General features: G+C 39.8%; 1 protein-coding gene across 1 annotated transcript in view; it reads right to left on the bottom strand.

Moving 5' to 3' along the window:
- The window catches only part of MGAT4A (alpha-1,3-mannosyl-glycoprotein 4-beta-N-acetylglucosaminyltransferase A), a 126,488-nt gene that overhangs the window by 57,266 nt on the left and 42,115 nt on the right, over positions 1-27,107 (bottom strand). The window contains exons 2-4 of the mRNA XM_025353619.1: positions 19,849-20,016; positions 16,629-16,769; positions 4,565-4,698 (exon numbers count right to left, since the gene is read on the bottom strand). Coding sequence (XP_025209404.1) covers positions 4,565-4,698; positions 16,629-16,769; positions 19,849-20,016 — 443 coding nt within the window. The remainder of the gene's footprint in view (positions 1-4,564; positions 4,699-16,628; positions 16,770-19,848; positions 20,017-27,107) is intronic.

Raw genomic sequence — 27,107 nt, 5'->3', positions numbered from 1 at the left:
CAAGGCTGGTTCAACATACGCAAATCAATAAACTTAATCCAGCATATAAACAGAACCAAAGACAAAAACCACATGATTATCTCAATAGATGCAGAAAAGGCCTTTGACAAAACTCAACAGCCCTTCATGCTAAAAACTCTAAATAACTAGGTATTGATGGAACATATCTCAAAATAATAAGAGCTATTTATGACAAACCCACAGCCAATATCATACTGAACGGGTAAAACTGGAAGCATTCCCTTTGAAAACTGGCACAAGACAGGGATGCCCTCTTTCACCACTCCTATTCAACATAGTGTTGGAAGTTCTGGCTAGGGCAATCAGGCAAGAGAAAGAAATAAAGGGTATTCAGTTAGGAAAAGAAGAAGTCACATTGTCCCTGTTTGCAGATGACATGATTGTATATTTAGAAAACCCCATCATCTCAGCCCAAAATCTCCTTAAGCTGATAAGCAACTTCAGCAAAGTCTCAGGATACAAAATTAACACGCAAAAATCACAGGCATTCTTATACACCAGTAACAGACAAACAGAGAGCCAAATCATGAATGAACTTCCATTCACAATTGCTTCAAAGAGAGTAAAATACCTAGGAATACAACTTACAAGGGATGTAAAGGACCTCTTCAAGGAGAACTACAAACCACTGCTCAGTGAAATAAAAGAGGACACAAACAAATGGAAGAACATACCATGCTCATGGATAGGAAGAATCAATGTCGTGAAAATGGCCATACTGTCCAAGGTAATTTATAGATTCCATGCCATCCCCATCAAGCTAACGATGAGTTTCTTCACAGAATTGGAAAAAACTGCTTTAAGGTTCATATGGAACCAAAAAAGAGCCCGCATTGCCAAGACAATCCTAAGTCAAAAGAACAAAGCTGGAGGCATCACGCTACCTGACTTCAAACTATACTACAAGGCTACAGTAACCAAAACAGCATGGTACTGAGATATAGACCAGTGGAACAGAACAGAGTCCTCAGAAATAATACCACACATCTACAGCCATCTGATCTTTGACAAAGCTGAGAAAAACAAGAAATGGGGAAAGGATTCCCTATTTAATAAATGGTGCTGGGAAAATTGGCTAGCCATAAGTAGAAAGCTGAAACTGGATCCTTTCCTTACTCCTTATACGAAAATTAATTCAAGATGGATTAGAGACTTAAATGTTAGACCTAATACCATAAAAACCCCAGAAGAAAACCTAGGTAATACCATTCAGGACATAGGCATGGGTAAGGACTTCATGTCTAAAACACCAAAAGCAACAGCAACAAAAGCCAAAATTGACAAATGGGATCTAATTAAACTAAAGAGCTTCTGCACAGCAAAAGAAACTACCATCAGAGTGAACAGGCAACCTACAGAATGGGAGAAAATTTTTGCAATCTACTCATCTGACAAAGGACTAATATCCAGAACCTACAAAGAACTCAAATAAATTTACAAGAAAAAAACAAACACCCCATCAAAAAGTGGGCAAAGGATATGAACAGACACTTCTCAAAAGAAGACAGGCATACAGCCAACAGACACACGAAAAAATGCTCATCATCACTGGCCATCAGAGAAATGCAAATCAAAACCACAATAAGATAGCATCTCACACCAGTTAGAATGGCAATCATTAAAAAGTCAGGAAATAACAGGTGCTGGAGATGTGGAGAAATAGGAACACTTTTACACTGTTGGTGGGATTGTAAACTAGTTCAACCATTATGGAAAACAATATGGCGATTCCTCAAGGATCTAGAACTAGAAGTACCATATGACCCAGCCATCCCATTACTGGGTATATACCGAAAGTATTTTAAATCATGCTGCTATAAAGACACATGCACACATATATTCATTGCGGCACTATTCACAATAGCAAAGACTTGGAATCAACCCAAGTGTCCATCAGTGACAGACTGGATTAAGAAAATGTGGCACATATACACCATGGAATACTACGCAGCCATAAAAAAGGATGAGTTTGTGTCCTTTGTAGGGACATGGATGAAGCTGGAAACCATCATTCTCAGCAAACTATCGCAAGAACAGAAAGCCAAACACCGCATGTTCTCACTCATAGTGGGAACTGAACAATGAGCGCTTAGACTCGGGAAGGGGAACATCACACACCAGGGCCTATTATGGGGAGAGGGGAGGGGGAAGGATGGCACTGGGAGTTATACCTGATGTAAATGACAAGTTGATGGGTGCTGACGAGTTGATGGGTGCAGCACACCAACATGGCACAAGTATACATATGTAACAAACCTGCACGTTGTGCACATGTACCCTAGAACTTAAAGTATAATAATAATTAAAAAAAAAAGAACACTGAATTTAAAAAAAAACCCAACATTGTTTTCATACTGTATACTAAATACTCCATGAACCTGAAAATTCTAGAAACTCAATTTTTCAAAGTTGAACAGTAGGTGCTCGTCCAACTTGATGAATTTGTTATTTCCTTATAGAATCTAAATTCAAATCCTATAGTTTTTATGTAAGGTATTTGGAATGCTGCTGGGCAAACTGCTGAAACAATGTGAATAAACAAGGTAATATAAAAAAATATCTTAGGCTGGGTGTGGTGGTGCACACCTGTAATCCCAGAACTTTGGGAGGCTGCAGTAGGAGAATCACTTGAGCTCAGGAGACAACCTGGGCAACATAGTGAAATCCCGTCTTGACAAACATACACACACACACACAAAAAAAAAAAAAAAAAATACAAAAAATTAGCTGGGCATGGTGGTGCACACCTGTAGTCCCAGCTACTCGGGAGGCTGATATAGGAGGATTGCTTAAGCCTGGGAGGTCGAGGCTGCAGTGAGCCAAAACTGCACCACTGCACTCCAGCCTGGGTGACAGAGTGAGATCCTGTCACAAAATATATACATATATATTCATTCAATACAAAGTCCTCTTCATGGTTACCACCAGCATCATTTGGTTGTTCTGGTTTAGGCAATATTCTGCCTGAAACCCACCTCAAAAACTCCTTCTGTCTCTTTCTAACCACTTCATTTAGCCATCACCTCCGCATACATATGATTTCTGTTCCGTTTTGCAACAATTACAAAGAATTCAGGTGTTTTTCAACAAGAGACAACCTGTATCAGTTAGGAAACAGCCTAAATGTCTATCAATCACACATTAAATAAATTGTGCTAAAACCACATAATGAAATATTTTATAGCCATAAAGAATGATGTTGTGATATTTATTCTTGTTAGCATGGAAAAATGTCCACTACATTAAAATATATATAGAATGATCCCATTCATATACAGCTGTACAAGCCACAGGAAAAAAACCCTTAACATATATTTTGAAATAGCTATATTTATATAGAGGAGTAACAGGTAATTTTTCATTATACATTTATGTAATTGTTTTGAACAGTATGCATTTGTTTACTTCTCTAATAAGGAAATCATCAAGACCATTTTCATTTAAAAACACATGGGGAACTCTAAAAAGTTACAAATTAGTGGGCCAGAACTATACTATGTCCTAAATCCTTTCCCATTCTGAAACTCTACACAATAATTAAGAAAATATTTACTCTATGGTCTTCTTCCTCATGATTTAAAAAGAACTTTTTCAAGATTTATTCTTTCTCTAAATCTTTTGAGGATACTAAAATACAAGAAGTGTGGTATTTCTCATTCACACGATTTCTTAGGAGTACAGAGAAGGGATGGAGAGAATAAAAGGATGATGAAACCCCAGCTGAGACTAAACCTTTTTCAGGTTTCAGGACTCCCAAAGATCATCAGTGCAAATGTCCAAATTTAAGTCTTAGAGCTAGAAACGGGGACATGTCTTTTTTTTTTTTTTTTTTTTTAACATAATTTTCTTTTTTTTTTTGTTATTATACTTTAAGTTCTAGGGTACGTGTGCACAACGTGCAGGTTTGTTACATATGTATACATGAGCCATGTTAGTATGCTGCACCCATTAACTCATCATTTACATTAGGTGTATCCCCTAATGCTATCCCTCCCCCCCCACTTCCCCTCACCCAGCGACAGGCCCCGGTGTGTGATGTTCCCCATCCTGTGTCCAAGTGTTCTCATTGTTCAATTCCCACCTACGAGTGAGAACCAACCCAAATGTCCATCAATGACAGACTGGATTAAGAAAATGTGGCACATATACACCATGGAACACTATGCAGCCATAAAAAACGATGAGTTCATGTCCTTTGTAGGGACATGGATGAAGCTGGAAACCATCATTCTGAGCAAACTATCGCAAGGACAGAAAACCAAACACCGCATGTTCTCACTCATAGGGGACACGTTCTTAAAGATCTATGGGTATACCATTCTATTGACAACAAAGATTCCTATTCCTGGTTTGTAACTGCAGGAGAGAAGTAAAGGCAAACATAAGTTAGATTTACATTAAACTGTCAGATAGAATATATTACCTAAGCTTTACTCATCACATTTTTTAAAAGTGCTTTTAAAAGCATATTCAAATATTCAATTAGGGTTTCAACTCTTATAGGCTATATATGGTAAAAACATAACAACAATTAAATAATTACCTCTCCTATGAAGACTACTATCACACAGTCCAACTTCTCTTCAGGATACAGATTATCAATAAGGGAATGAAGAGTTTCTATGAGGTAAGATTTAACTTCTCTTTTCACTGTGGGAATGCCCATGACTATGGAAACTGAAAAAAAAAAAAAAAACCGTAATTATATTAAAAAATTGTACAAGGACAATACAGAAAAACACTTCCATTTCAAAAGTATTATACCCTCTCAAATGGATAGGAATAATTGATGGATCAAAATATATTAAGTTTCAGAAAGAAAAATAAAGAATACGAGGGCATACCTATAATGACTGTAATTCATTTTCACATAGCTTAACCATAAGAAAAAAGGAACTGATAAAAATGAAAGACATTAAACCTCACACTAAAAATGAATGGCTGTAAAGTATAAACAGCAAACTGTATTATACAACTAAAACTTAAAAATACTAAACATATCTTCAAAATTAATGTCTTATCTATTGACTTCAAGCATAAGACATGCCAAGAAGAGCACAACATCAATTATGTGGTTGTTCTTGTCAACAATGCATAACCTCAACTTAACCACAAAAGAACATCAGAGAAATCCAAACTGGGGCAATGCTCCACAAAATAACAGTACTCTTTAAAGTGTTATGGTCATGAAAGACAGAGTAATGAACTGTCCCCGATTGGAAAAGACTTAGGAACCATGACAATTAAGTGAAATATGGGATCTTGAGTTGGATCCTGGAAGAGAAAAATAACAACAATGAAACACATGACAAAATTGGAATAAGAGCTAAGGTTAGTTAACACTGTAGCATCGATGTTAACTTCCTGGCTTTTGATCACTGTACTATGGTCATGTAGGGACACTGGGTAAAGGCATATGAAAACTTTGTGACCGGGCACAGTGGCTCATGCCTGTAATCCCAGCACTTTGGGAGGCAGAGGTGGTGGACTACTTGAGCTCAGGAGTTTCAGACCAGCCTGGCCAACATGGTGAAACCCAGTCTCGACTAAAGATACAAAAATTATCTGGGCATGGGGGCGTGCACCTATAATCCCAGCTACTTGGGAGGCGGAGGCACAAGAATCACCTGGGAGGCAGAGGATGCAGTGAGCTGAGATTGTGCCCTTGCACTGCAGCCTGGGTGACAAAGCAAGATTCCATCTCAAAAAAAAAAAAAAAGAAAAGAAAACTTTGTGTACTATTTGTGCAACATTTTTAAAGTCTAAAATTACAGTCAATGTTCCTGTAATGCTTGTTTTCAACACAAATTTGTTTCTACATGATTAACACATTAGGGAAAAATTGGGGCATAACACGTAAAGTTCACATTAGCTTACGTGCAATTTGTCTTCTGAAACAAACACCAGGTCAGCAACAGAAAATTGTACCCAGCTGATCTGAGTTCAGGAAATTGAACCGAACCGTGCAGAAATACTGCATACAAAATGCACACACCTCAAAATACCTACCAGCTGTCTCAGTTCACCACAGCTATCAACCACACCCATCTACACTGGGTGCTGCAACCTTCCATCAGATTTCAAATAACCTACCTCACAGCCCTTCACAATAACTTAAGAGCTGCAACCTTCAGCAACCCACTTTAACAAGCAAATCTCAGGGCTTTTTCAAGATAGAGTGCCACATCTATGTATTTCTCAATTATTTAACCTGTGAAAAAATGTGCCACCATTATTATTAGGTTCTTATCCTTTTTTATGTGTAACTGACAAAGTTTTTTGAGTGTTGTGATCCTAACCCCCTTGCTCTCATTTTTTTGCACCATTTTCATACCACAGTGATTTTTTAGGAACATATTGCATTATAGAGGTATTTCAAAGTAAGTTTTTAAAAATTATGCCTTAAAGTCTTAGTATACTAAGTATGTATCAATAGAGAAGTATTTTGAATATGTTAAAAACAACTTAGTCTTAATCATGCAACAAGTTTTTGGAGATACTAAAAAATACTTATAATTCACAGAATTCTAATGCCAGCGGCTGGGTGCAGTGGCTCACGCCTGTAATCTCAGCACTTTGGAAGGCCGAAGCGGGCGGATCACGAGGTCAGGAGATCGAGACCATCCTGGCTAACATGGTGAAACCCTGTCTCTACTAAAAATACAAAAAATTAGCCGGGCATGGTAGCGGGCACCTGTAGTCCCAGCTATTCAGGAGGCTGAGGCAGGAGAATAGCTTGAATCCAGGAAGTGGAGGTTGCAGTGAGCCAAGATTGTGCCACTGCACTCCAGCCTGGGCGACACAGTGAGACTCCATCTCAAAAACAAACAAAAGAATTCTAATGCCAGAAGGAAGCGTAAAGACCATGGATCTACCACCACGATTCTTGAGGTAAGAATACTAAGATGTGAAAGGTTTAAGGGACCGCCCCAAGGTCTCATGCCACATTCCTCTATTCCATTTTAGGTAAGAAGAGTTTTCAAGCACTCGAAAAGATATTTGCTCTACAAGACTCCGTCCCCCACCTCCAAAAAAAGATATTTGCTCTATTTGTTTTGCACATATTTACTGCAAGGCATTATTCTAGGTGTCAGGCATACAATGGTAAATAACATAGATAAGGTCCCTGCCCTCATGGAACGCACATTCTAGAAAGGGGAAAAAGATTTAAAATATATGTATCTTACAGGATGATATATAAAGGTTGATACTGTCAAAGTGATGAATGGGGAGGGGGTACCCCTATAGGTCATGTGGTCACGGAAGGCCTCTCTGATATCAGCTGAGCTGGTAACCATGAGAAAGAGCTGATGAAGAACACCGCAGAAGAGGAAGCAACAAGGCCCTGAAGACAGAATGATTTTGACATAGTCAAGAAATACCAAGAGCAGGCTGGATCGAAAGCAGAATAAGCCCAGATTGAGAAAATCAGCCGGGGGTCACATTGCATATAACAAAGTTTGTTTTAATGCTGAGTGCAAGAGAAAGCCATTGTAAGGTTGTAAGCAGGGGAGTGACATTATCCAATTTGTAATTTTAAGAGATTATCAAATTTCACAAAAAGTAAAAGCACTTTGGGAGATCAGTTAGGAAGTTACTGTATTAACTAAAGTTCTGTATTAACTATCAGTTCTTTAGTTACTGTATTAACTAAAGAAAGATGGTGGTTTAAATGAGGCTGTAGGGTGTTTGAAGAGGTGGAGATGAATGGATGATGGAGACCCTCACCAATGGGGCTTCAGCTGGCAGACAAGAGAAGAGGAGGAATCAAGGATGACTTGAGTAAGTGGACGGGGCAACTTTCACTCAGAACAACATACTTGTGGAGAGGGCCCGCAATCCAGATTTCTGTTCTAACCAAGTTACTCTGAGATGCCAAAAGACAGGATGAGTTACAATGGAAGCAAAATTACACAGAATAATCTACCTCAGAATTTAAGGCCGGGTGTGGTGGCTGATGCCTTTAATCCTGGCACTTCAGGAGGCTGAGGCAGGAGGATCACTTGAGCCCAGGAGTTCGAGACCAGCCTGAGCAACGTGGCAAGACCCTGTCTCTACAAAAAATAAAACACTTAGCTGGGCATAGTGGAGCATGCCTGTAGTCCTAGCTACTTGGGAGGCTGAGGTGGGAGGATCACTTAAGCCTGGGAGGTGGAGGCTGCAGTGACCTGTGATCACACCACTGTACTCCAGCCCGGGCAACAGAGCGAGACCCTGTCTCAAAAAAACAAAAAAAAATTACAAGCGTAACAACTAGGATGAGGAGCATTCTTAGAAAATGCTAACTCATATGGAGTACAAAGACTGCACTTATGATGAAAGCAAAGCCCATGGTGATCCACAGTGTGCCAACAAAAATGGCATAAAGTCACAACGCAAATTCTCTATCCCTACCACACTCTTGGGGATTTTTGGTTTCTGCTTTGCTTTGCTGAAGTTTAGATGGTACGTGATATGGTTTGGCTGTGTCCCTACCCAAATCTCATCTTGAATTCCTACGTATTGTGGGAAGGACCTGGTGGGAGTTAATGGAATCATGGGGGCAAATCTTTCCCATACTGTTCTCGTGATAGTGAATAAGTCTTACGAGATCTGATGGTTTTAAAAAGAGGAATTCCCCTGCACAAGGTTGCTCTCTCTTTGCCTGCTGCCATCCATGTAAGATGTGACTTGCTCCTTCTTGCCTTCTGCCACGACTGTGAGGCTTCCCCAGCCACTTGGAAATGTAAGTTCAATTAAATCTCTTTCTTTTGTAAATTGCCCAGTCTCAGGTATGTCTTTATCAGCAGCATGAAAATGGACTAATACAGTAAACTGGTACCAGTAGAGTGGGGCACTGCTGAAAAGATACCCAAAAATGTGGAAGTGACTTTGGAACTGGGTAACAGGCAGAGGCCGAACAGTTTGGAGGGCTCAGAAGGCAGGAAAATATAGGAAAGTCTGGAGCTCCCTAGAGACGTGTTGAATGGCTTTGACCAAAATGCTGATAATGATATGGACAATGAAATCTAGGCTGAGGTGGTCTCAGATGGAGATGAGGAACTTGTTGAGAACTGGAGTAAAGGTGACTCTTGTTATGTTTTAGCAAAGAGACTGGCAGCATTTTGCCCCTGCCCTAGAGATTTGTGGAACTTTGAACTTGAGAGAGATGATTTATGGTATCTGGTGGAAGAAACTTCTAAGCAGCAAAGCATTCAAGAGGTAATTTGGGTGCTGTTAAAGGCATTCAGTTTTTTTGTTTTTTTTGTTTGTTTGGTTTTGGTTGTTGTTGTTGCTTTGAGACAGAGTTTCACTCTTGTGGCACAGGCTGGAGTGCAATGGCATGATCTCGGCTCACTGCAATCTCCACCTCCCAGCTTCAAACAATTCTCCTGCCTCAGCCTCCCAAGTAGCTGGGATTACAGGTGCCCGCCACCATGGCCAGATTTCCTGTGCTGTTTTGTATTTTTAGTAGAGACAGGGTTTCACCACGTTGGTTACGCTGTGGTCTCGAACTCCTGACCTCGTGATCCACCCGCCTTGGCCTCCCAAAGTGCTGGGATTATAGGCATGAGCCACCACGCCTGGCTAGCATTCAGTTTTAAAAGGGAAAGAGCATAAAGGTTTGGAAAATTTGCAGCCTGACAATGTGATAGAAAAGAAAAATCTCATTTTCTGAGGTGAAATTCAAGCCAGTTGCAGAAATTTGCATAAGTAATGAGGAGCTGAATGGTTAAGCTCAATGGGGAAAATGTCTCCAAGGCATGTCAGAGACCTTTGTGGCAACCCCTCCCATCACAGGCCCAGAGATTTAGGAGGGAAACACGGTTTCCTGGGCCGGGCCCAGGGTCCCTCTGCTGTGTGCAGTCTAGGGACTTGGTGACCTGTGTCCCAGCCACTCCAGCCTTGACTAAAAGGGGCCAAGGTACTGCTCAGGCCGTGGCTTCAGAGGGTGCAAGTCCCAAGCCTTGGCAGCTTCCGTGTGGTGTTGAGCCTGCAGGTGCAAGTCAAGAATTGGGAACTTCCACCTAGATTCCAGAGGATGAATGGATACGCCTGGATGCTCAGGCAGAAGTTTGCTGTAGGGGTGGTGCTCTCATGGAGAACCTCTGCTAGTGCAGTGCGGAAGGGACATGTGGGGTCAGAGACCCCCTAACAGAGTCCCTATTGGGGCACCACCTAGTGTAGCTGTGAGAAGAGGACCACCGCCCTCCAGACCCCACAATGGTAGATCCACCCATGGCTTTCACCGCGTGCCTGGAAAAGCTGCACTCAACACAAGCCCATGAAAGCAGCCGGGAAGGAGGCTGTAACCTGCAGAGCCACAGGGGCAGAGCTGCCCAAGACCAAGAGAACCCATCTCTTGCATCAGTGTGACCTGGATGTGAGACATGGAGTCAAAGGAAATCATTTTGGAGTTTTAAGATTTGACTGCCCTGCTGGATTTTGGACTTGCATAGGGCCTATAGTCCCTTTGTTTTGGCCAATTTCTCCCATTTGGAATGGCTATATTTACCCAATGCTGGGACCCCATTGTATCTAGGAAGTAACTGGCTTGCTTTTGATTTTACAGGCTCATAGGTGGAAGGGACTTGCCTCATCTCAGATGAGACGTTGGACTGTGGACTTTTGAGTTAATGCTGAAATGAGTTAAGACTTCAGGGAATGGTTGGGAAGGCATGATTGGTTTTGAAATGTGAGGATGTGAGATTTGGGAGGGGCCACCAGGGCAGAACGATATGGTTTGGCTGTCCCCCCACTCAAATCTCATCTTGAATTCCTGTGTGTTGTGGGAGGGACCTGGTGAGAGGTAATTGAATCATGGGGCAAGTCTTTCCTGTGCTGTTCTCATGACAGTGAATAAGCCTCACGAGATCTGATGGTTTTAAAAAGAGAAGCTTCCTTGCACAAGCTCACTCTCTCTTTGCTTGCTGCCACCCATGTAAGATGTGACTTGCTCCTCCTTGCCTTATGCCATGATTGTGAGGCTTCCCCAGTCATGTGGAACTCTAAGTCCAATTAAACCTCTTTTCTTTTGTAAATTGCCCAGTCTCAGGTATGTCTTTATCAGCAGCGTGAAAACAGACTAATACAGTGTGTTTAGAGAATAAACCATTTTATCCCTAATACACTATTTTAGAGTTAAAATTTACATTATTTAGCTTAAACCAGGGTATTCAAAGACTTCAAAAGCACTAAAAATGAAACCTCTAATTTCAGCCCAACCTACAAAATTAGAGTAACCGTGCTTATGGTAATTTGCAAAATTACCACCAAAAAAGGGTAGTTTCCTTGGCCTTCTGAGCCCATGGAAGGGCTGCACTTCTTAGTCCCCTTATGGTTGGGGACTGTGGGGCCAAGGGGATATAATTATTAATAGCCCACGAGTCATCGGCATGTGTAATCTGTGGGCTGAGCACTGATAACTGCAGTGTGAAATCCTTGAGATTGTCTGTTCTCTTGGGCAGAGCAGCCAGAAACATTCAAGATGGCAACTGTTCTGTCAGCCTGGATCCCTGCATGACTGGTCGACCTTGGTGGACATGTACTATGAGCAAAAAAAAATACACATGTGTTATCTCAATCACTGAGACTCTGGGGTTGTTAGTTACCACAACATAACCCAGCCTGTCCTATCTGATACCATGTTCTTGTACCATTTACAATCCAGAAAATGTAAGTATTCTACTGAGTAAGAGTTCAGAAGAAATATGTCAGCAAAGTGAAGAATATAGTCATATCATCCTTTTAGGGAGGAGCAAGATGGACCCAGGAAACCAAACAGAAATAGAGCCAATGGGTTTGGCTAGGTACTGGGATCACTGATTTTGTTTTAATTCTGAGTGCAAGAGTTCCATAAATTAACCACCTAGTATTTCCAATTCAAGTAGTAAGTGTGCATATAATACATCTATTACGTACTAGACTGTCTGAAATACAGCCATGAGATAGGTAAGCCCCCTACCTCATGGTATTTATAATTTGACAGAACTATCAACTGTGATTATTTCATTTGCTTCCACTTTCCTGGGAAGTTTTCCAATTCTAGTTTGTATCTCTTTTAAAGTTAAAAAAAGAATTAGGAAAAATCTTGGCATTCTCAATCTTCAGTAACTCAATCTACCTTCAGTTATAACTAAATTATGTCCCCTTAAAAATGTTCATTGCTAGCCAAATATTTTTAGCCTATCATGTTTCCTTATGGTTTGACTTTAGTCATTTATTCCTCATTTCTTTCCTTATATCTCATGACAATATTTTTTTTTTCTACTGCCTCGTTGCCCTTTCTCTGCCTCTGTCTTCCTTGTGTTCATCTTCCTCTTTCCCTGGAAATTAACTAGTGGAAAACCTTCAAGTCTCAGTCCTAGGCCCTAGGAGATCTCATCCATTTCTGTGTCTTCAATCACTTACTCCCAAACAATGACTCATAAAATTAAATCTAACTCAGATCTCTCCTTTGAGTCCCAGATCTAAATATCCAACTGCCTACTCCAACATCTCCACTGTGATATCTCAAAATCACCTCCAAATTATCATATCCAAATTTAATTTATAAATTTCTCTTGCAAACCAGTGATGCAAAACAGTGTCTACTGTCCCCTGTCTCACTGAATGGCCCGCCACGCATCCAGCCACTCAATCCAGAAACCTTGGGTTCATTCCTGACCACTCCTCTACCTCAGTCCACAAATCCAGAACACTATGTCCTCCCTGATACATTCCCGTACGTTCCAAACAACTCTAGGTCCGTCTTCTACTTCCCATCTCTACTACTACCACTGCTACCTTATCCAAGTTGACCATCTCTCCAGTGGATTACTGAAACAGCCTATCTGGTTCTTCGTATCTATTCTTCTTCCCACATCCTCAATCATCCTTCCCATTGCAGCAAATGCTATCTCTGTAAAATTTAAATCTTACCAAGTCATTATTAATAAGTACTGTTGAAAACCCTTCAATGGCTTCCTACTGCCCTTAGGATAGAAACCAAAATCCCATAAATGGTCTAGGAGGCCCTACATGGTCTGGCCTCAACTTACATCTCTAGCCTCATCTTGTTCCACACACCTCCTCACTCTACAATTAAACTACAATGACCTTCCTTCATTCTCTAGAACATTCCACACTCCCTTCCACCACAGGACTTTTGTGGTGCTCTTTCCATCTTCTGGAATATTCTTTTTTTCCATTGTGATGGAGAGAATAACAGTCTCCCAAAGATGTCCATGCCATAATTCCTGGAGCCTGTGAATATGTTACCTTACATGGCAAAACGGACTTTGCAGATGTGATGAAAGTTCTTGAGATGGGGTAATTATTCTGGATTACCTGGTGGGCCTGATATAAACACAAGGGTCTTTAGGAAAGGAAGGAGGGAGGGTCACAGCAAAAGAAGGAAATGGAACAACAGAATCAAGAGGGTCATGGTCAGAGAGATTTGAAGATACTGTACTTTGAAGATGAAGGAAGAGGCCACAAAGTAATGTGGAAAAGGCAAAAAATAATAAAATAAAATAAAATAAAAAGGATCCTCCCCTAGAGATTCCAGAAGGAACACACCCCTCTTGACAATCTGGTTCTAGGACCTCTGCCTTCCCAAACTGTAAGATGAAAAATCTGTGTTGTGGTTTAAACACAGCGATTTTTGTGTCAATTTGTTACAGCAGCAATAGGACACTAACACACCCATCTTCACCAGTAAATGACAGATTCTATCAGCCTCAGGCCAAACATAATTTGTCAGAGTTCCTTAAACTCCCTAATTAGGCCAAAAGTCCTTCTTACACATTCTCAAAGCATCCTTTACACTGGTAATTACAGTTGTAATTATACAGTTGTTTGTACAATTGACTACGTGACTAATTCATGTCTTCTTTACTGGGCTGAAGCTCCACAAGACTCGGAACCACATCTAATTTTGTGTACCAAAGTATCTGTCAAGGTGCCTGGCCCATAGCAATTGCTCGTGGACTTTTATTGCAGCAAATACTCCAAGAATTATCTGTTATCCTCCACCAAGCAGTAGTGCCATTTCGCTAGATAACGCAGTAAAAGTCTTTTCTCAGCTCTCTTGCTCTGCCCTAAATGGGCCCTTCAACCTGAAGACCTGAATGTTTCTTCAACTCAAAGAAATTTACTCCTATAAGCTGGTAATTCCCTCTTTTCACTCTCTTTGTTCACTCCTTCTGAAATTACTACCAGATGACCATTAAAACTTCTGTCTACTTCCATTCTTTATGCGTTTATTGCTGCATTCTGGAAGAAACGCGGAGCTCAGTCTTTCTGATCACTAATTTGATCTTTAGCTATGTCTAGCTAAAATTCCGTATCGGTCCCTCGATATGGGATTTTTAAATATAATCATTGAAATCATAAGTACAAAGATTTCTAACGGATCCTTTGAGAATGGTCAGTTATTGTGTTACGGGCAAGTTGTCCTCCCTCATTTCTAAAAATATGTTGATGTTTTATTTTTAAATCATATTCATTCTGTTTGTTCTGCAAACTCAATTTTCTTTAGTATTAAGTCATCCATGGTACTAATTTTCTTAAATGATTCGGTAACCCCTCGTTGCTGAAGTCGCCTTGCGCCTGTTTGCAGTCTCTGGGTCTGTTTGCCGCAGCCTGCCTTGGCGAATGTGGTGGGAGGATACAGATGTGGTGCTGGGTGGTGCGCCGGCCGTTTTCTGTTCTGGGTGTGAGAATCCCAGCCACTCCCCTGGGGTCAGCAGCCACTGGCAGCACTGCTCTTCCTCTTCAGCCTTACGATGGCTTAGCTGTTCTAAGTGCTGTTCCCTAATTAATCAGCCTGAACACTGGAAAACAGAATTTTTAGCAAGAAGCTGTTTTTCTTTATCTACGAAACAGAAGTTCTGAATATGAAGCCCTAGATAAGTTCTGGGGTTCCATAAAATTCCAGAAATTACAAACAAAATTATATTTTCTATGGGCATTTTCCAAAGGAGAGATTGACAGCTTTCCTAGAATATCCAAAGGGTCCTGTAACTAAAAATATTAAGAGCTGTTCCCCAACGATTTAGGGAGGAAGATGTTTAAGGTAGTAAATATGGGTTATTTGCCTATCCGTTTTTTCTACCAAGCTGTTTTTTCTACCTTTCAAAAATAGTGGCAGCTTTATAAGAATGTTAACTATTGGAAAGCTGGTTGACCAAGATTTTATTCTATTTATAATGGATAAAGTCATGTAAACAAATGGGATGGAATACATAGCTTCAAAAGAAAGAGAATGTCACATTTATAAAATAAAAACCTAATAGAGACCTTGGAAGTTTTAAATGACTTTAAAATCACTTCTAATTTCTTTTCATTTGATACTCTTATGAATGAAGAAATAGTCTAAACAAACAAACCCACAATTACTTAAGACATCTTATCCAAAGAGTGGTTATTAAAGGGAGACATGATATCAGCTTCAAAAATAATTAATAATCAACATTCTAAAACAAACAAACAAACAAAAAAACAAAGTACCACACATACCTTGTTAGTCTCTGTATACCTGGCACCTGCAAAATGCCTGGCTTCAATAAATATTTTTTGAATCATTAGAGAAAGGAAAGGAGTTTGTTTCAACATACTCTTTTAATTTAAGAGTTTCTACCTCCTTAAGAAGGAAGGTAGTATATCATTTCAACTGATTAATGAAACAGAAAGACAGCAGAACTAAAACAAGATGAATGTAAAAGTTTACATTTATAGATCAGTGAGAAGATGTGATCCCCCCAAAAAGACAGCAAAATACTTAAGAATCCCATTGAATCAAAAGTAGACTCAGCTTTTCAAAAACACTAACCCAAAAATGAATTTTGGTATCTATGAAGTAATCATTTCATCACTTGTTAAAAACTTATAGAAGAACAAAATAATATTCTGCCCTCTACATTTTAAAATCTACAAAGAAAAGATTAACAAAGTTGACACGGCGGAATAAAAAGTATGAGTGGTAAATGGCTCTTGGGCTGGCTTGCTCAAGCCCACTTCCACTCGGCGGAGTGTACTTCGGTTTCAATAAATTTGTGCTTACGTTGCTTCAAAAAAAAAAAAAAAAAGAGTGGTAAATAGTTTCTATAAGGAAAATTGAGGAAGTTCTGTTGGCTCTGACAAGAAGAGAAAAATAAGCTATATAGTATCTTTTGGATAAATTAGGAAGAAGTAAATCAAAGTATTTCTACTACTGCATAAAAAGTTACACAAAAGTTACTATCTACTTACATCTCTGTACAAAAAGTGAGGCAGACGTAAGAAAAACCTTTGTGACGTGACCAAAAGAGCTGTTAATTTTGAAATAAGATACAAGGAGAAAATGTCATCTCTCTACTTCCCAAATCTCTAAAACAGAAAAATGACAAAGGTGTCAACATTTGTCTGCCTAGGATGGGGCCTGAACTAGATTTCACATGATCCCTTTCGGCTATATTACTTTGGTCTACAAAGGAAATGTCCAACTCCTTTCAACATGGGGTTTAGAATGAGACCCAACCTGATGTGCACAGATAAAGAAAGAACTTCTATTTTTTGACCTCCCAGACTTCTGATGGTGAACATAAGAGTCCAAAACACAATTAACAGCAGTAGTACAACTGCAGTAAGAAACAAAATAAACCTACCTCCTGTTCTTCCATTGCCAATCTGCACAGCAGGTCGAAGACTTCCTTCATTTTTCAATAAATGAGGCAAATGATAATAAATACTTGGCACTTGAAGAGATTTTTTGCTTGTTAACTCCTTTAACAGCTTTAGGGTATTATCTGAAACACAGAAGTATAATTAATACACAAGAATTACCTTACAGAAATTGCTGATTTTATAAAACCAGCAGTAAAAATTAATGAGAACTAGAACTAAAGAATTTTCTTTCCTAGTTTCACACTCTGGTAAATGAGATCTCCATTTAAGATGAAAAGGACACTTTCAAAGCCAGAGTCTCACAGGTCATGATGTTGATAAAAGTGGCTGAAGGAAACCAAAATGGCCAGCTAGAGGACCATAAGAAGGTGGGATGCTAAGGGCTCACCCATATAATGTGTTAGAACTCAAGTTTGCCAAGTGGACTCTAAATATGCTGTCGGTTTATGAAAATGTAATAAATAATAATAAGTACATTGACTGTCATTCACTTTCATTTTCTTTTTTTTTTTTGTTTTTTTGAGACAGGGTCTCACTCTGTAGCCCAGGCTGGTGTTCACTGGCACAATCACGGTTTACTGTCGCCTTGACCTCCTAGGCTCAAGAGATCCTCCCCACCTCAGCCTCCTGAGTACCTGGGACAGCAGGCACATGCTACCACAATGGTTAATTTAAAAAAAAAATTTTTTTTTTTTTTGTAAAGACTGGAGTCTCACTATGTTGCCCAGGCTGGTCTCAAACTCCTGGCTCAAGCAATCCTCCTATCTTGACCTCCCAAAGTGCTAAGATTACAGGCATGAGCCACCATGCCCAGCCATTCACTTTCTTTATGCATTACATGTTATCAAAATTTCACATGGAAGGAATTTTTTTCTGAAAACTTCAAGTAAAATAATATAAACAGCATGAGCTGGGAATGTCCAGCACAGATCACAACTTTCAGAGAATTTCATTTATTTTTCTCACTCCTTGGTAGTATAAATAATATTGTTTTAAAATTTCATTAAATTAGAATTTAACCTTAGAAACAAGGAAGTTAGCAGTAGGAATTTGTTACCTCAACTTCATTAAAAATGAGAAGAACCAAAAATTCACAAAAGAAATGCAAATGACTGTCATATATAAAATTGAAGTTTAATCTCATGAGTGAAGAAACAATTACAAATTATAATATATCTATCAATTTCCACCTATGAAATCAGTAGATTAAATAATAATATTAAATACTGGTGATAACAAGATAAACGTTCCAACTATTCAAAGCAGCATCAAAAACCCTAAAACATTTCTGTCCTATCACTCAGTAATTTCCCTTTGAAGAATTTAGCTTCTATGCATTCAACAAATATTTAGTGATTATCTATTTTATTCCAGCAAATGTACCATGTGTTCAAAAATCAATAGTCATCAAAACACAGATCCTATTTCTAAGGAAGTCATAATCCAATGAAAATAACTTAAAGGTTACTAGAAATATGATTGATTTATATACAAATATGTTCACCAGAGTTATAAACTACAGGGCAAAAGCAACCCAGAAAACTCCATTTGAATAACTGTAGAAAAAATGTTTAATATATTATGGTATCTATAGCTGGCATATTCACAGCCACTAAAAATAATATTTCGAAGATTATTTAACGACATAGTTTTAAAATGCTCATAGTATAATTTCAAGAGTGAAAATCAGCTCATCATACACAATAACAATTTTGAAGAAAAATAGTCATGGAAAAAATACTAGAAGGAAACAAAAAATGTTAGTAGAAATCACTGGGCATCAGGCTTATGGGTGATTTATGTTTTATCTATACCAGTCCACGAGTATCAGGGGGACATAATGTGAACTTTATCAGCAGGAGGAGGAGTATGCAACTTTACAAATAAGGGCAGGCAGTGGATCTGGAGAACCAGATGAAGCTAAATGAAAACAGGTGAAGCTAAATGAAAAAGTATGCTAATCTAGAAAGATTATGCAAATTTGGAGGCAATCAATTAGATACGTATGTCGATTTCATTATCAGATAAAGAAGAGCGCAGAAAGAGAGATCATTTGACCTCATCTTACTCTGACCAGGATTTCTCAGAGAAGAAACAGGCCAGATACTCCTAAAGTATCCAGTAGAAAACTATGCGTGTTCTTCATTATAAATCAGGTTTAAGAGCACTAATTGCTTCAAATAGCTCAAAGATTTCTCCAGAGTCCATCTGAAGTCCACGCATAAGTCATCACAGAAACACGGATACACAGAAAGTTAAATTGTAATCTCATTTTGAGTATGTTTTCAGAAGATGCACGTTCTTCACTACTGCCAATGAAATTTATTCCACTGTAATTTAACTTTTTTTGTTTCTGAGATGGAGTCTCGTTCTGGAGTGCAGAGCTGGAGTGCCGTGGCGTGATCACAGCTCACTGCAACTTCCGCCTCCAGGGTTCAAGCGATTCTCCTGCCTCAGCCTCCCGAGTAGCTGGCACTACAGGCACGCGCCACCATGCTCGGCTAATTATTGTATTTTTAGTAGGGATGAGGTTTCACCATGTTGGCCAGCCTGGTCTTGAACTCCTGACCGCAAAAGATCTGCCCGCCTCGGTCTCCCAGAGTGCTGGGATTATAGGCGTGAGCCACTGTGCCCAGACAATTTAACTTAACATGACTCTCTTAAAATCAAATTTAGCAGGTAATAAAATTTTTTTTTTTTTTTTTTTGTAATTTACTAGAAGAGAAAGTTTTGTGCGGTGGTTTTTCTCTCTGAAAAGGGTAACAGATGCTGGCTGATAAACTATTCTACATGACTTTCAAAAAAAATATTCCACATGCCCCTTTGAAAATATAATCTTTTTCGGCTGGGTGTGGTGGCTCACGCCTGTCATCCCAGCACTTTGGGAGGCCGAGGCAGGCGGATCACGAGGTCAGGAGATCCAGACCACCCTGGCTAACACAGTGAAACCCCCTCTCTACTAAAAATACAAAAAAATTAGCCGGGCGTGGTGGCGGCACCTGTAGTCCCAGCTACTTGGGAGGCTGAGGCAGGAGAATGGCGGGAACCCGGGAGGCAGAGCTTGTAGTGAGCCGAGATCGCTCCACTGCACTCCAGCCTGGGCGACAGAGCGAGACTCCGTCTTAAAAAAACAAAAAAACAAAAAACAAACAAAACAAACAAAAAAATATATATATTTAATACAAAAAATACTGTTTGTACCTGAAAACTTATTCAACGCATCCTTACTTCCATTTGTTTCTGCTCCTACACGCTTAAACTGTTGCACAATGGTATTTAATTCAGAAGAGCGCTGTGAGATTCTATGTTCAGCTATTCGAAGACGTTCTTTCAAAGCAAGGAATTCTCGTTGATAAGCAATCAGTTTTTCTAGAAGCAAAACCAAAACAGTTATAGTATATGTCTTAAAACAAACAAACAACATAATCTAAACAGAACTGTAAAATTACAAAGTTTAAAGTTGAGTTTTTCAGAAGAAAATATTTATTCATTGATACATAACAGAAAAAAAGGGCTCTCTGACTTGTTACATAACAAAACTTACATGCTCTTATTATTTGTAAGAATGCTCTTAATGCTTATTATTATGCTCTTATTATTTGTAAAAATGTGAGCAGTCTCCAGCACTTCATATAATTAAAGACGGATAAAACAATAAAAGGTTTAGAATAAACACTTTAAAGCATCATACTAACATCATCTGTCAAAGGGTACAAACAACTATAAATACCGTATTCACATCAACCAGATAGAGAGATGAGGCAGAAACTGATGGTAATATATACAATAGTATAATGAATATAACATATTTTATAGCATAATCATTAATTTCCATAGACCATACTTTTCCTCTGAACTTCCTAGTCCTCAAAGATTTCCCTAGGCCAGACATCAGTCAAATTCCTGATCTCTAAAAACCCAGTGAGTGGCCAGACATGGTGGCTCACACCTGTAATCCCAGCACTCTAGGAGGCCAAGGTGGAGGATGGCTTGAGCCCAGGAGTCCAAGACCAGCCTAGGCAACACAGCAAGACCCCATCTCTACAAAACAATAAAAAATTCGCGGCCAGGAATGGTGGCTCACGCCTGTAATCCCAGCACTTTGGGAGGCCCAGGCGGGCAGATCACAAGGTCAGGAGATTGTGACCAGCCTGGCTAACACGGTGAAACCCCATCTCTACTAAAAATACAAAAAATTAGCCAGCCATGGTGGCGGATGCCTGTAGTCCCAGCTGCTCGGGAGGCTGAGGCAGGAGAATGGCGTGAACCCGGGAGGTGGAGCTTGCAGTGAGCCAAGATCGCACCACTGCACTCCAGCCTGGGTGACAGAGCAAGACTCCATCTCAAAAAGAAAAAAAAAAAATTAGCTAGGCATGGTGGTGTGCGCCTGTAGTCTCACCTACTCAAGAGGCTGAGGTGGGAGGATTGCTAAAGCCCAAGTGTTGGCGGCTACAGTGAGCTATGATCACACTACTGCACCCCAGCCTGGGCAGCAGAGTGAGACCTTGTCTTAAAAAACAATAAAATAAAAATCCACTGAGCTAGATGTACAATGACCCTTGTTAAAAGTTATTCATTTTAAATAATTTAAGAGCATCACAGGACAAAAAAACCTGGTCTAGGAAATAAAAGTGGGCTTTGATGAGGATAAATGTAAGCATTGACACAACGAGTAGAAATGAAACAGCACAGAGACAAAGCACACAGTAGAAGAGGCTCAAGGACAGAACTGGACACCAACACCTGAGAGATGGTGGAAGACAAGAGGACATTCATTTACTTGCTCGGTGGTACTGAGTCGTAGTGGAAGCTGCGAGAATGTTATGCACAATGTCCGCAACCTCATTAAATTAGGATAAACCACAAGCGTGCTTCCAACTTCTATAGGAAGCTAAAGCTACTACTTTGACACCTAAACAAACCTTAAAAAGGCCTTTTTTTTTTTTTTTTTTCCTGAGATGAGTCTCACTCTGTCGCCCAGGCTTGAGTACAGTGGTGTGATCTTGGCTCACTGCTGCAACCTCCGCCTCCTGGATTCAGACAATTCTCCCACCTCAGCCTCCCGAGTAGCTGGGATTACAGGTGCACGCCACCACACCCAGATAATTTCCGTATTTTTAGTAGAGACAGGGTTTCACCATGTTGGTCTGGTTGGTCTCGAACTCCTGACCTCAGCTGATCCGCCTGCCTCGGCGTCTGAAAGTACTGGGATTACAGGCGTGAGCCACTACACCCAGCCAGAAAGTCTTGTTTTTAACATTATAATTTCTGCTTTAATCATGGATAGAAGCAATAAAAACAGACTTATGAAAAATGAATCTGCAGTCTTAGTAACACTCAAGTATACCGTTCCTTGTCCCTTACATAAAGATCCTTACAGTAAACACCTCTTAAGATTCCATAGCAGAAAAAAAATATCTCTGGCTTAACTGCCATGCTTCACCACATGGAATAACAGAAGCACGTATGTCACCGTATTTGCCTTAATTTGCTCAGAAGCAAAGGAGAAGAGGTAGGACGGAGAAGGCTGTGATGGGGAAAGGGCATACAGGGAGCTCCAGGGTGCCAGCTACGTTCTGTTTCTCGATCTGGGTGGCAGTTTAGTGAAAGTCATTCATGGTTTAGGCATTTTCTGCATGTGTAAATTCACAATATAAGACATGTGAAAGAGATACTATTCCCAAACACAAAACTATGAACGATTATATTAAACAATTATAAGAAGAGACACATAAGATGTATGTGAAGAAAAGTACAAGCCTTTTACTGAAGCCTATAATAGAATCAATAAAATTATCTCTTATTCCTAAATAGGAAGACTCGGTCTTAGAAAAAGATTAATTCTACCCTAAGCAAAAGAAATTCAATTGAGTATCTTTCTTTTTTTTTTTTTTTTGAGACAGAGTCTCGCTCTGTCGCCCAGGCTGGAGTGCAGTGGTGCGATCTCGGCTCACTGCAAGCTCCGCCACCTCCCGGGTTCACGCCATTCTCCTGCCTCAGCCTCCCGAGTAGCTGGGATTACAGGCGCCTGCCACCATGCCCAGCTAATTTTTTGTATTTTTAGTAGAGATGGGGTTTCACCGTGTTAGCCAGGACGGTCTCGATCTCCTGACCTCGTGATCTGCCCGCCTCGGCCTCCCAAAGTGCTGGGATTACAGGTGTGAGTCACCACACCTGGCCAATTCAGTATCTTTCAAAATAACAAATTTTTTGAACTTGATGTATAATTCTAATATTTATCTAGAAGAATTAATGTTTTTAAAGGGCCAAGAAAAATCTAGAAGATAATATGGGGGAACTTGCTCTGAGATCAGAATATGTTATACAGTTACAGAAACTAAAAGAGTGTGAACTGCCAGTCCAGAGAGTGTGGACAAGGGCAGATCAGTATAAACACAGTGTCCAAACACAGCGTGTGTCCAGAACAGATCTTTGAGTTCTTCCCTTTTTATGTGAACAACATTCGAATCCTACCCTTAAGACTTAAGCAGTGCCTAGATACTGGTTTCTCAACACCATTTGCCACTAAAATAAATTAGAACTCTTTGGAGGCCGGGCGTGGTAGCTCACCCCTATAATCCCAGCACTTTGGGAAGCCATGGTGAGAGGATCGCATGAGCCCAGGAGTTTGAGACCACCCTGGGCAACGCAGCAAGACCCCAACTCTACTTAAAAAAAATTTTTTTAAGAACTCTTTAGAGAAATAACTTTAAGATAAACCTAGGATATTCTTCTGCCAGCAAGAAAGTACTATCAAAAGAAAAAAATGACCTAGCCAAAGGGCACAGAAGGGCAGTCGAGAGGCCCCCACTGGCCAAATGGGGAGCAATTTAAGTACCAAAATAAATATTGATGGTAATGGATTATAACCCATTGAATAAAATAACAATCCATGAGTCCGTTGGGAGGCTGAGGCAGGAGAATGGCGCGAACCCGGGAGGCGGAGCTTGCAGTGAGCTGAGATCACGCCACTGCACTCCAGCCTGGGTGACAGGTGGAGACTCCGTCTCGACAAAAAATAAAAATTAAAAAAAAGAATCCATGAGTCCGTATCAACAATAAATAAATAAAAATGAGTGGACGAGGGGAAAGTGTTTCTTACAGAAGGCCAATTACTAAATGTAGAAGAAATAATGAACATTAGAAAAACCACCATTTTGGGCCGGGCACGGTGGCTCACACCTGTAATCCCAGCACTTTGGGAGGCCAAAGTGGGCGGATCACCTGAGGTCGGGAGTTCAAGACCAGCCTGACCAACAAGGAGAAATCCCGTCTCTATTAAAAATACAAAATTAGCTGAACATGGTGACGCATGCCTGTAATCCCAGCTACTTGGGAGGCTGAGGGAGGAGAATCGCTTGAACCTGGGAGGCAGAGGTTGCGGTGAGCCAAGATCACCACTCCAGCCTGGGCAACAAGAGCTGAACTCTGTCTCAAAAAACAAACAAAAACAAAAACACGATTTTGCAACCATCATAGCAATAACCGACTCAGGCAAGCATCAAAAATGCATGCTAAAACTAACCGGTGAAAGTCTGATGAGAAACAGGTATTTATAGCATCTCAAAATACCTCCCCACAAAGTACTCATTACTTTACAAAGAAGGAAATGATAATACCACAGGGGAAAAACCTGACACCACCTTCATCAAGTGGTCAAGGTTGAAGTTGGCAATAATGGGACAGACATCATGTGCCTCGTGAAGTGAACCCCAGAGGATCCCCCTCATTACATGGAATTCCTGCCAAAAATGCATAATCTGATTCTAATCTCAAGGAAACGTCGGACACATTCAAATCGGGGGATTATGTATAAAACAAATGGTTCCACTTTAAGACACGTCAAGGTCGTCAAAGACAAAGGCTGAAGAAATGACCAAGGGTAAGGAGAGACTAAATGCAAAGCACTGTCCTGGACTGGATCCTGGACCAGAAGAAATAAATGCTGTCAAGAACATTACTGGAAAAGTAACAGAATACAGACTGCAGAATGGGTATGATTGTGCCAGTGTTAAATTTCCTGAATTTGACACTTGAACTGTGGTAAGGTAAGAGAATGTCCTGGTTCTTAGAAAATAAACATAAAATTATTTAGGTGTAAAGGGGCATGATTTCTGCAATTTACTCTGAAATGGTTCTGAAAAGAAACAAATATCTGTAGAAAGGAAGATGATAGAGGCAAAATGTTCACAATAGGTGAAATGTATAGAGAAGTTATTTGTACTACCCTTCATTTTATCATTTTTTTTTTAATACAAAGATGATTTAAAGTAAGCAGGAGACTGAATGGCAGATATAGGCTCAGTCTTTCATCAGCTCTTGAGTCTGAGAGCAGTCTCCATCTCCACATGCATTTTCCTGTTATGTTTTGAAATCACCCTCTCAGAGACCAGCTTCACCAAGTAGGCAGAATAAGCAGTCCCAGCAGACAAATGCCCCACCCCTAATTCTAAAATGCTTCCCTGCTTTGAAGGGAACTGTCCATGCTTTTGGAAAGTTAGCTTAGAAAAAGTCCCTGGGGGCCCATGGGCTATTGGATAATATCACAGATATTTAGTTTCTAGCCCGGATGCTATTGCTGTTCTTAGTCCAAGGCCCACAGCTATGAAAAGGCTCCAGAGGGGCCATTTTTTATCTCTCTCACATCCATCCTTTGTTTCTGACTCCATTCTGCCATATTGAAAGAGTTCTCCACAACAACAGGGCACCGTCATATTCCATCTAGAAAGCCAACTCAGTTTTCTAGAACTTTCTAGAATTTCTCCTAGAATTTTCTCCATTTATATTTCCCATAATACTACACAGCTTTCTTGAGGAAGAGAGCTGTTTATCTGCTTCCAGCATTCAGTTCACTTTAACATAACAGATGAAAAAATTCCTCCAAATTAATACATTTGATAATTCCCTATTGTCAACATTAGTAGCAAAATTCTTATTTTTGCTTTTCTTTGAATCATTTCAATCGGTTTGTAGGGAGGGTTATGGCGGGAAACTGAGGGAACTCTCATACTACCACCTTACTGGGAAGTGCCAGGTTTTGTTTGTTGTTTTGTTTTTACTGTAGACAAAATCTAACTTTTTTAATTGTAGAAAATTATATGTCCAGCCTAGGCAATGAAAGTACAAATTATGTTTTGTACAAATCATGTTTTGTGAACCCAAGATTCTAAAACAAAATTTCCACAGAAACCACTTTGATTCTTCAACTCAAATATTTAGGTCAGTTTTCCAGTGAAAAGGGTAACTTTGGACTTTCAAAGACTTACTAGGCTAAACCGTATAAAATTGCTGATATTTGATCCTTTTTGACAAAAATGGTAATTTCATATGAAATTGTTCAACAGTATAAATGAATGATTAACATAAACAAAAAGCACCAAGAAGTCACATCTAATGTGTGGTGAATAAAAACAGACCAGAGAACTTTATTTTTAAAAGAATAGTAACTTCTTATCAGCAAGATGTACAAGACACTACTAAATTCAGAGCTAACATTAAAAACTGGCTTTTTGTATTGAAATAAAAACCACCAAAAGTTAAACCCACTCTTTATTTCTTAAATTAAAACATTTTAATATTTATTAGATAATAAAATTCTGGCACTGAAAAAAAAATCTGGGCTGGGCACGGTGGCTCACACCTGAAATCCCAGTGCTTTGGGAGGCCAGGGCAGGAGGATTGCTTGAACCCAAAAGTTTGAGACCAGACTGGGCAAAATAGGGAGATATTGTCTCTACAACAAATATTTAAAAATTAGCCAGTGTGGTACTGCATGCTTGTAGCCCCAGCTACTCAGGAGGCTGAAGTGGGAGGATCCCTTGAGCCCAGGGGTTTGAGGCTGCAGTGAGTGGCAAATGTACCATTGCACTCCAGTCTGGGCGACAGAGCAAGACCCTGTCTCTTAAAAAAAAAAAAAAAAGTAGTCATCTGGTTCAACTTCAGTACCACATTGAACTGATACAATTCTTTCCACAGATAAAATTTTTTTTAAAATATGAACGAGGAACGTTTTTAGTAAGATTCCAAAATTTAACAATCTTTACTTCTCAGGAAGCCACTGCCTTTGAAAAAAGTTTTATTTCACTTTTTAAAGATTTCACATGTATCACTCTTACACAACCATTTTAAATTAGAAAGAAGATGGCCTAGATGAAATTGCAGAAAATTTCCCACTTATAAACCTCTTGAGCATAAAGAAAAAAAATAAAAGAACTGGATTCAGAGGGTGGTTTAGGAGAACTAATGCCATAAAAAGCCAAAAGACAGTGAACAGGAGTCCAAATGAAATAGGCTGAAAGAACAGAACTTGAACAGACAATTCTAAATAGAATGGATGGCCAAAACTTACAAACGAGACCAAGTATCTCACTGTTTCCTGAATTTATCATGCATAAGAACCACCTAAAAGTAAAAGGGTTCATTAAAACGCAGAGTTCTGGACTTCACTTCCAGGGATCCTG

This window comes from Theropithecus gelada, chromosome 13 (assembly GCF_003255815.1).
Source record: "Theropithecus gelada isolate Dixy chromosome 13, Tgel_1.0, whole genome shotgun sequence".
NCBI lineage: Eukaryota > Metazoa > Chordata > Mammalia > Primates > Cercopithecidae > Theropithecus > Theropithecus gelada.
Note: the sequence above shows the minus strand (reverse complement) of the source record. Positions and strands in the feature narration are given on the sequence as shown.